This window comes from Charadrius vociferus, unplaced genomic scaffold (assembly GCF_000708025.1).
Source record: "Charadrius vociferus isolate BGI_N301 unplaced genomic scaffold, ASM70802v2 scaffold217, whole genome shotgun sequence".
Taxonomy (NCBI): domain Eukaryota; kingdom Metazoa; phylum Chordata; class Aves; order Charadriiformes; family Charadriidae; genus Charadrius; species Charadrius vociferus.
Genome location: NW_009649190.1, coordinates 2,960,589 through 2,972,052, shown reverse-complemented (window position 1 = coordinate 2,972,052; position 11,464 = coordinate 2,960,589). Strand labels below are relative to the sequence as shown.

General features: G+C 39.8%; 1 protein-coding gene across 1 annotated transcript in view; it reads left to right on the top strand.

Moving 5' to 3' along the window:
- The first annotated feature begins 5,779 nt into the window (after window positions 1-5,779).
- The window catches only part of ZNF385D (zinc finger protein 385D), a 168,800-nt gene continuing 163,115 nt past the window's right edge, over window positions 5,780-11,464 (top strand). Inside the window, exon 1 of the mRNA XM_009888952.1 lies at window positions 5,780-5,854. Within this exon, the coding sequence (XP_009887254.1) occupies window positions 5,780-5,854 (75 nt within the window). The remainder of the gene's footprint in view (window positions 5,855-11,464) is intronic.

The following is an 11,464-nucleotide window of genomic DNA, read 5'->3' as shown; positions in this document are numbered from 1 at the left end:
CCCGAGCTTTTCTGTGCTGAGGTAAAGGCAGCCTAACAGGCAAATGCGGTGCCTGGGTGCGGACTGGCCTAAAAGGCACCACTCGGCGCCTCTGCAAAAGCGCTTCGGAGCTAGCAAAGGGGCTGGAGGGTTTCACAGGGAATTGCTTCTCTGAGCTTTTACCCTCGGTGAAGGGAGGGGAGGGAATGCTTGTGCTGCAGAAAGCTCCTAATAGTAGCTTATGCCCGCTGCTCAGAGGACGTTAGAGTGGCTCAGCTGAGACATTTTAAACCAGCCTTTGAGGGTGGTGTTTTCTCCTACAGCGAGGTGTCCTTCCTTGTATAGTAGATGTGAATGAGCATTGTAATGATGAAATAGAGGGAAAGAAGGTGCCATGAATACCCGCTGTTACTTGCTGTCCAAACCCTCTAGTTAAAATACAGGCCATGGTTTGCAGACAGCTTTTTTTTCAGGTAGTATTTCCTCACTGTGATTTAGGATTTGCTCAACTTAAGTTGCTGTTGGTCGGTTTGAGCCACATAAGAAGTCTTGATCTTCCTGCCTCGCACACTGTGGCCTCAAAACACACTCCTGCACTGTGTGCTTTTAAGTTCTGAAGCAAAGTTTATTTTGGAGTTTATTTGTGCACCATGTATCTCTCATTTCAGGTGTGCCTCTTCCTAGGGGCAGTTGACATAAGACAGGGCACTAAGAAAGGCTGGGCATCAGAAACGGAGAACTGGGACTGCCGGTGAGCAACAGGACTTAAATTCATGCCCCAGTTCCCCCCAGCAGTGTTTAATCTCAGTGACTTTCATACAGGCAGCATGAAATCTCATGAGAGCAATGCTGCGGAGGACTCTTGCTGAGAGATGTGTAGCAGCGATGTACCCCGGGGCTTTTAACTCTTCTGCTGCAACAGGAGCATTCCTTGGCTGCTGTGCTGGTGGGATAATTTTGCCCTAAGTGACTGGACCTCATGAAATAGTAGTTATTGTGTGGAGCTTTTACAAATAAGAAGTGGGGCTTTAAATGAATTATACCTGTCGTCCTCTTTCCTGTAGAATGAAAGCATTCATCCCGTTAGATCCTATTATAATGAAATAAACACTTCAACGTACTGTCCATTAATTTTTACCTTTATTCAGTTTAAGTGTATTATCAGTGAGACATGCCAGACTGACAGCAGGAAACCGATGTCCTCTATTGATTCACAGAACAGACATAATATGTGCGCAAATAGCGACCGCGTAGTCTTCATCATGCTACCTACCACACCAGCCTATGTCAGACCCATCCCGAGGCACTCTGTGTAGGTGGTGAAGAGTATTTCTATATTTCTTTGGTCTTTCTTCCTCTGAAGCTGCTGCTAGTTCATATAGCAGCAGGGACTGTGTGGAGACCCATTTACAACAAACTTAGGGCCACTCCATTTGTCACAGGACAGTAAAATAGCTGCCAGCTGCTAATGACTTATCAACCTGGGCCGGAAAGGAACTAGAGACCTGGAGGGTGAAAGGTTGTAAACTCCATTACAGATCCTTGCTGTCATATATCTCCTGTCCTCACGCTTTGTTATTCATGCGAAGAAATCGTAGTTAAAAAAAAAAATCAGTTCAGCTCTATTGAAGTTGAACTACCTATTTGTCAGTTGCTTTTTAAAAATAGGATCAGACTGAGCTTTATCCAACATTCAGATTTAAATCATTTATTGGAATGGAACTATTGATTTGAAAAAATTTAAAAAAAAAAAAAAAGTCTTCCTAGGGGGACATGATCGTGCAAAGTGCCAAGCATCTTCGTCTTCTTCTGAAGTTGGGGAATCGGGGCACTCGGGACTTCTCCTGCAGCCTGCCCTTCAAAGAAAAATACCCTAACAATACACGCTTTGTCTTTCCCATCGATTATGTAATTGAGCACGTTATGTCACTGAACGCATTTGCAGCCAAAAAAAAAAAAAAAAAAGGAAAGAAAAAAAACCAGTACGATTTTAGAAGGGCTTTTTTATTATTATTATTTTTTTTATTATTTATTTTTTTCTCTCCCCCGCAAGCCAGAGTTAGGTTAACCAGGATATTGGAGCACGTCGTTGCAAGCCCGTTAAAGAAAAGCTCTGTTTGTAGTACTCTTAGTCCTGATGTCACAGGCACAGCAAGGACATCAGAAGGAGGAGTCAGATTACAGTAAGAATGGGCAGTGCAGCATGCAGCCGGAGTAAACGCTAAATCAGACAGGGATTGTATCAGGGATAAGACTGCCTGCAAAGCGCTCATCCTGAGGAGGCACACTGCTCGCTCACGCTTCTTGTGCTGGGAAATTTCCACATAATGTAGAATGAAAGAGCTCTGTTTTACATGTCAGCCCTGTGCGGGAGCTAATGCTGAATACACAGCGGTGGGATCCTGACTGCATGATTAATGAGAAACATAATGTATTTTGGTAAGTGTGAACCGTGATGTAATTCTGCTTCTGCTCCCGTTATCAATAGGAGTGATTATTATAAATTTCGGATGCGAGAACATTTCGTGCTGGCACGCACCTAAAACTGACAACTGGGGGAATCCTGTCGGCTGTGCAGTTTGAAAGGATTCCATTGTCTGGGAAATTTTCTGTTTGAGTGGGCTACCGCGTAGTTTTAGCGGCTTGAAAAATGAGCTAGATAGGATGAAGTCGTCCTGGGTTTGTTTTATAGGAACTTGTGTTTCATCTGCCGAGAGGGGATGGGAAATGGTTGTGAGGCATGGGAAGTTTTGGACGAACTTAATGTAATGGACGAGCTGCTGCTGCACCGTCTGTGGTGGGGAGGCACAGTAAGCCTCAGTATTTCATTCAGCTTTTAGTTTGAAGAATTCAAGGATACAAAGGCGAAACAATGCTTTATTTGCAGCGGTGCGTTTGCCGAGTACTCTGCATTATGCAGATCGCCGGTCTGGGGTTGGCTCCTAGCATACCACAAAATGCATATTATTTTAAGCCTTTAGAGGTCTCAGAGCTGTTAAATGTTTGTGCAGAGTTTAGGTTTGTTGCTTGATGGAAATCTTCCTTAGGCTTACAGCTGAGCTGGCTGCATACCCTAAAAACATGCTGGAGTGTAGAGCTATGTCTAAGCGGTGTAGTGCTGCAGTACTGGGCTGGGATGTACGATTGCGATCGAAGGCTGCAAGTTAGTGCTGCCTAAACAGGAAAAAAAAAAAAAAAAAAAAAAAAAAAAAAAAAAAAAAAAGATAAAATAGAGAATTTGGTGGTGTGATGGAAAAATACTCTTCTTGGCTACTTGAAATCTCGTCTCCCCTCAGTGTTAATTTGTAGCTGCATAATACTTAGAATGAACACAAAGCAGAGTGTTGGAGGATTTCTGGGACATTCAGCAGCTTTCTCAGTTTCATTAAATATTGAATCAGGAGTTCACTTCAAGCTTTAAGAGAAGAACTTCTGTAATATTCTGTGTCCTGTCACAAAAGTACTGTGCTTTATGACATGCTAAGCATTATTTTCTTATTTTCATAAAATTAAAAATATTGGGGGGGGGGAGGGTGTCTTTAGCAGTGAAACCCATCAATTATGAAAGCAGATTGATTTTGATGTAAACTGTCCTAACAGGAAAAAATATAAATTGGCTGAGTTGTCAGAACTGTTCAGAGTCCCTTTCAAAGATAAATTTGCAATGTTTTAGCCTTAGTACCTTTTCCAAAGACTGAGGACGAACAGACAAGCATTATGGTTTTAGGTCTGAGTTATTTGGGTTATGTATCTTTACCACTAAAAATGTGGTGTTAGGTTAATTTTTTGATCATTTATTTGGGGTTATTTTTCTACATTTAGTATCATTGCAAGCACAAGATGGGTTTTCTTTTTTTTACAGTTAGTTTTACAACAATTGCCTATGAGACTAGGGTTAGAAGTTACGGTTTCCTGAAGTTATACGGGTTAGACTACTAGGTATATGTTAGCTATATGGTACTTAATATATCTTTTTTTTTTTTTTTTCTGTTTGTTTAGAATTTTCAGAAACACGTAATGGTGATCAAACTTATTTGGGTGTTACTTCTTTGAAAAAATACAAACCGCTGTTTCACGCGCTTATTTGTTTTCTGGTGCAACGCAAGTTTTTAATTGGAACAAACTGGTTTGTGCTTTCTCTGCTTTGTAGGAAATTTCACTTCTGAGAGCAGAGCTGAAAGTTTCTGTTAGGCAGGTTCTCTGTCTGCTTTGTTCAGTCTGAAACTTACTTTAATATCAAGTTTGAAATGAATGTTCTTGCTTCTGTCTTTTGCATAACAAAGCATGAGCTAATGGGGATAATGTTTACCTGTGGTTGTTGTGGGTGTTTTGTTGCTCTGTTTGTGAGAAACCCAAACCCAAATGTCTGTGATCTCACCTGTCCCTGTTGTAACATACACTGCACAAAGCAGCATTGCACGGAGCCGGATGAAAGCTTGACTGCGTATATCGCGCACCTACTTTGACTTAAAATTGCTGTAGCCATCACATAGACAATATCGTAATTTTATATTTTTTGAGGAAAAAAAAAAAGAAAATTCCTTTTAATATTAGTAAAGAATTCTGTGGTGTATCTTTCTCTGCGCACGCTACTATCAGGGCACCTAAAGAATAGGAAGGGAAGAAAAAGAAATCATTTCTGTGTGTTTATCTGCATCTTGCTTGGTTTTCTGGGCCTTCTTGTCTAATTGCTGCTGATGTGAGGTGGCATGGTGGTAACACATGTGTACAGCTTTAAGGTTGAAATAATTACCAGGGAAAGCAAGACCTGACCTTCTGAAAATATTGTTCTTCTATAACAAATATTAACGGGTGAAGTGAGTTTCTTAACCATCAGAGACAAAAGTTGTTAAATTCAGCAATTGCTCTTCGTGTTTCTTGTTCTTTTTTAAAGCTGTAGCTTCCAAGAAGATTTGGGGCTGAGATATTCTACTGTTCTATGACATTGTACTATGTATATTCTACTATTTGAGCTGAGCCTTCAAATAATTAAACTTATTGTGGCCCCTCTAATTGCATAAGCCTTTCTTTTACATTGCACCGGAATTTTGATGAAGTGGTTTCAATAACTGCTAATTTTCACTCACCGTGCTGTGCTTTAGAGTTTGTTGTTTGGTCACCGTGGATACATTTGTTACCTATTGTATTGGTTTTGCATTCATCATTTTGAGTTGAACAGAAATGTGGAATTGTAATAATAATAATAAAAATCCTACAAAATGATGTAGTGTGTTTACAGAGTAAGCCAAAAGCCAGTGAAAATAATAAATTTTTGCGAAGCCTTTTAATAGGTAGGTGTTTTGCCCTTAAAAACATACATAGCTACCCCACAGCAACTTTTGCTTGCGTTTATCATCGAGTTAATAATTTAGCGTGAGATAAAAGTCAGTTGCTACCATTCTCAGCAGCTCTGAGAGGAGAAACGGTGGGTGGCTGTCAGTGCCTCAGTGCTGATGTAGCACGCTGATAACAGGGGACCTCCTCCAGTCCTGCTCAATGCAAGGGCTCTGCTGTGGCCCACGGTCATAGCTGGACACTGCCACCTTTACCTTAAAAGGTCCCGCCGGCGGCTGCTGCCTTGGCTCGGCCACCTCGCCAGCATGGCACCTTCCTTGGTCCGGCAGCGCAGGCGGCTGGCGGGAGCCGGCTCATCCAGAGAACGTGGTGGCCCCCGTGGCCACCCCTCAGGCTGGGTGACCAGTCGGTTCGGGTCTGGTAGAAAGCGCTCTTCGCCATTTGGGAGGTGAAAGGGGAATGAGCTTTTGGTGTGTGCCGTGCTGGTTGCGGGGGGCTGTATGCGATGGTCGTCAAACCGGAGGAAACGCTGCAGTGCTATCGCAGTTATGGGACAGCGAGCGCTGGTCCCGAGGGCTCGGTAAACCCTGACTGGAAGCCAGTCCTCCACCCCCACTGCCAAAAAGTCAGTCCCCCGCGCGCCCCAATACCTTGCCCTTACTGAAGAAACAGAACTGAAAAAAGAACTAAAATTAAAATTTACAAAGAAAAGGGGGGGGGGAGAGGGAAGAGAGAGACAACCTTGTACCTTTTTTTTTTTTTCCTTCCTCCCACCCTCCACCCTCTCTAGACTGATTACTGTTTTAAGTAACTTCTGTTCTCAATTTTTCTGTTCACATTATACAGGAAACCTAATATATTGAGGTGGAAATGAATATCCTATGGGATAAAATAATAGAACTCTTAAGGGGAAAATACAAACAATTCTTGCTTGAAAATGCCATCACATTTCTGTTTGCATGTTGGCTGTTTTCGTTTTTGGTGAGTTTTTTTCAGTCAATGTTGTGGAGCGTAGTAATTCATCTGCACACATACTACTATTCTGAGTATCACTTTTTATTTCTGGAACACTTTCTTGTAGAAGAGATTCATGCTGGATGAGTCATGGAAGAAAAAATACCCCCCCACACACCCCAAATCTCACCACCTCTTTAAAGAAAACAGACATTGTACAAACCAACCAACCAACCAACCAAAACTCTTTGGCAGTTTCAGTGAAAATATTTAGTTGTCACTGATTTGTTTTTAGGAGGTTATATTTCCTTCTAGGTTACACACAGCGAAGGCCTTTCATAGCATTTCTGTTTGTCTTCATTTAAGGCAGGATGAATCGGTGATGATAAGGCTGTGCTTTTAAAATGTTTTGAGAAGCACAGATACTGGATTATTAACTGTGTTTTATCACCAGCCATCTGCAATAAGAAAGTGTAGTTAATATATAATGGATGCTGTATGTGACAGAAGAATTCATCTGAGCAGGCCAATGTATAGGATCTTGAAATCTGTGGGAGCCTGATGTTTATACTTGGAATGTTACAGCCTCCTGGGCAGTGAAGTTCATATCTTGAAGCACTGAATAATCATTAATGCATGTATACATAATAATAAAAAAAATCCTGTTTGAAGTTACAGAAACTGCTCTGTGCTAGATTGTACCCTTTTAGATTCTGTTACAGAAACGATTCATTTAAAATACCTCTAAATGTATCCAGTATTTTGCCATAAATAAAGGGTGATTTTACCATTTCACATACACACACGCGCACAAAAAGGCATTCCCAGTGCCACCCTTCTTGTGGGTGGCAGAGTTGCTCCAAAACCAGAATCAGAATTAGTGCTTTCTTGCTTCATTAGGTAAGATTAGATCACAGTTGCTTCAGCTGAAGTTCCGTCAACAGAAAGTGTGAATGTGTGCTTGTGTATGTTATAACTGGGAGGACTGTGGTGCATAAACCTGCATCCCTTCTTATCAAATGTCTTGCTTCTGGTAAGAAATGAAACGTTAAGAAGAAACTGGATTTTTAAAATTTTCATGATGATGTCATGCCTCTGTCCTTTTTAATCTTTTTTCCTAAAAGACAATTCATATAAATTATTTGTATAAAATATTTTAAAATAACGAGAGCCTTTGAGTGCAGAATTATCTCAGTCATATGGCTTCTACCTCTCTGTGCCTGTGTGCAAATATCCTTCCACAGTATTTTGATTTTGTTTTATAACCTGGTGGTAGTTTTAGAAATTCGTGCAATTACAAAAATGTTAATCGGGTTACAGGAATCCTTTCAAAGCTTTTGCCTCTCGTTGCTCTAAAGAAGATGGTGGTACTTGAAAAAGGAGAAATATATTTGGACTTCATAAAGGAAATATTTCAATTTGGTATTAGATCATGAAAAGTTCTTGAAATACAGTAGAGGTCATAAGGGCTTCAGTTTTTAAAAGGAGTTATTACATGTAATATACTGCAAAGATTAGTTTTGCAGCTGAAATTGCATAGATGATTGGTGACATTCAGAGAAAATGCAGCAAAAGAGGTTGGCTAGAAATACCAAAGCCTGAAGTGTCTGAGATTGTACTTGAATCAAATTGCTGGGGTTGAAAGTGGGAAGCAGCTTTGCTCTGTTGTAGGGATAAGTCATTATATGGCAAAGCCACGCTCTGTAGGTCAGCCAGTATTCTTAGTGATTTTAGCTACACATTTCTGCAAAGTCCACTTAGGGGTGAAAAATCTAGTACGTGAAGTTTCATTATTGGCATGCTCATATCTTTAGACCTTCTTGCCCATTTTGTTGATGATTTCTTTCAGTTCATCAGTGTGATGCTCATGAACATGTTCCCCTCAATTTTTCTTCTTTTCTTTTTTTTTTTTTCTTTGTACATATGCAACATAAAGAGTTACTCCAATCATAAGCATGGTATGACAGCTTAAAGAAGTTGGCAAGGGTCTGGATCAAATGTGAAATAAGAAAATCCAACTGTACCTTGAAAGTGGAATTGTAAGGGAGGCTTTTATGAAAGTTCAATTACTATATGCTCTAGCCTCTTGTTAACATCTATGATAATATGGTTCTATCCCTTTTGATGCTTAAGATTATATCCATTTAAAACTTCTTTGGGTTTGAAATAAAGGTAATACATCTTCAGTCCTTATCTAGAGCATTGAAACAAAAGCACTTGTTCTATTTTTTTTTCTTTTTTTTTTTTCCTATTTGTGCTTTGGCAAAGGTCATAACTATTTTAAAAAGTTGATGTTAGATCAATCTATTTCTTTTTTTAATACCTCAGCTAGCTGGCTGAACCAGTTGTTTGGAAATCATGGGAAATTCTTTCATCACTATGGGATGAGGTCCTGGCTCTATTACCCAGCCAACTAATTTACTCTGTTTTATAGTCCCTGCAGATTTCAGAATTTAAAACCATAATGTACCACTTGCTTTTCAAGTAAAGCTTGAAAAGCTCCTGGGGTTTGGTAATGTATAGTATCTTCATCTCTGAAGCAGTTACAGGAGATACAAAAATGAGATTGACTGGGAGTGTCAGCTAACCGGGTATGGCTGTTTGAAATTTTAGCATGTACTTAGGATCTCGAAGGGCTTTGGCTTATATTGGTAATTTTTATACTGTGTATTGTTTATGCATCCTGTTTATTACAATGCAAACTGTCAGTCTCTCCCTCAGTTCTCCCCTTCAGAAAACAAGGTAGAGCCTAAAAACTGAGTTGGTGTTAGAGAACCATCTCAGAATATTAAAACTGCTTTTTTTAAGAACAAGGGATAAAAGCTAGGCTTAATTTACTCTTTGATTATTACTTCTCAGTGGTTCTCCTATTTATTTACTTTTATGCTGTAATTGAAAAAGCAGATGGACAGCACAATTCGTTCAAATGAAAGCCATGAAAATTTTCTCAGCTTCTTTTGTTCTTGTTGACCTTGTTTACTCACTTTGTTTGCTATGGAGTGTAGTAAGTTATGAAGACTGAGGGAGATAATGGCTCTGTTTTCCAATACTGTTACCCATCGTTGCACTAGGGATCAATATAGAATGGAAAAAAAAAAAAGGAAAAAAAAAAAGTCAGAAAACACAGAACCTTGGCAAGATCTGCAACTGTGAATGCACAAGGAAGGAGGAGGTGGAGGGGAAGCCCGTCTTGGCACCACGAGCGATATCAGTGCTCTTCTTGCTAGCCAAGTCATTTTTCAGTAGCGACCTGAGGGTCTACTGTCTCTATAGTGCAATGTTTAGCAAATTAGGTTTTGTTTGCTGGTATTTACCTGTGAAAGCCAATCCACTCACCTCTCGTCAAAACCAGCCGCGTATCAGGAGCGCTTAGTTTGCCAGATATGTGACTAGTACGTAGCAAGCACGCCGCCCCTTTGTTTTTCTATTATTACTTGTGAGTTCTGCTGCTGTGAGCAGCAAATTTTTCAACAGTGGAAGTCGTGTGAGCTTGTCTGCTTTTAGGTAGCGCAAAACGAAGTATCTTTGCTTCAACCCTTCATGCAGCATCTGTTATTTTCGGTAGCCATTTTTATTTCTTTAGGAAGGAAAAACAAACAGGCATACAAGGAACTTTACCTAACCCCCTGTTTAACTTTGCAATTCCTGTGTGGGTAAAGGATAAATTCTAACAAGCCAAAGAGGCTATAAAATGGTGTATGTGCATATGTGAAGGTATATTTAAATCTCTTTTTGTCTCCCTCTCTGAGTGAGGCAGCCACATGAATGTGGATGCTGCAAAGCCATTGTAGTGCATTATTTGTAGTATCCTTAACATGCTTTTAGCGCTCAAGACATGATGTAATCATTTACAAACATTTGTCTCGCCGATCCTGACCACAGTCTGTCTACCTTGTAAAACTGGTTATTTAGTCCTCCTCTCCACATGCAGTGCTGGAGCAGTTGCACTAACCTCCTAATAACACATGTAGTTTCTGTTGGCTCAAATCTTAGTAGCACTGAGTACTTGGAAATTACTTTGGTCCATACGGTATGATTTTTCTCTCCTTTTTCATTCTTTACTAAGGAAGGTTTTGAATTAACTCTTTTTCTTTTCAATTGGGTCAAAGGAAAAATTTTCAATACATTTATAGATTTTCAGTGGTTTTCCCTTTTTTCTTTTTTTTTTTTTTTAAAATCCTTTACAGTATTCTATTTTTATAGAACATTAAAGATATCTTCTTACATAGGTACTGCTGACAAACCTACTCAATGCTAATTAGGAGCCCACCGTTGGGGTTCCTGTTGGTTCAGTAGCAGCTGGATATCTGACATCTCTTTGGATATGTTGTATAGAAGGGTATTGGTCAGATCTGTGTATATGAGACAAGTATCCTTCATATTAGCATTTAGCTCTATGCACTCTTAACGATGCATGCAATAGATGATTACCTTCCCAATACACACAGGTTTTCAAGGTAAAAATAATCAGTGGCCTTAAGGAGGGACATCGCTACACATAAATAGCCCATGCAGATACGCTCCTTCACAGGAATGAACTTACTGAATATAATAAAAAAATACTAAAAGGCTGAAAACACATTTTTAAGAAAAAAAAAAAATCAAAGCGGCGTTTGAAATCTCCCTAACAATATAGATACAATCACAATGTGATTGTGGAAAGCCTTAGAATGTGTGAAATGTGTATAAAGTCTGCTGGCAGGGGAAGGCAGGCAGCAGGTGAAGCGCTGTGGCGTGCTGGTGCTGCAGCAAAATGGTACCGGCAGCACCACCCTGCACAAGCACCCCAAAATGACCAAAAAAAACCGCTCCCTTTTGCCCTTTAGTGACTAACTTGAAGTAAAATTGTCATCACATGCTATCATCATCACACAGGGAAGAAAATTTATTTAAATAGCCCGAAATTAACCTTGTGAAGGCAATGAACAATGATATTGTGCGTCACTATGGACACCCAGACAACTCTACAGATTTTAGAAAGATAATACGGATGTGCAGAACATTAATTTATTTTTCTTGCTTATTCTGCTATGCCTGATTTTTTTTTTCTAAGTTAAATACATCCAAAATTATCAATGTAGTGAGGAAAAGCAGCACTGAACTCTCTTGTGTAGGCAGTATTTGATGATACTTAGCAGTGAAAGAACGTTAACAATTACTGCTCCTAAAATATTGCTCAGTTTATTCTAACAACTTTCATGTGATTTGTATAAGCTTTTTGTGCATTTCTAGTAGG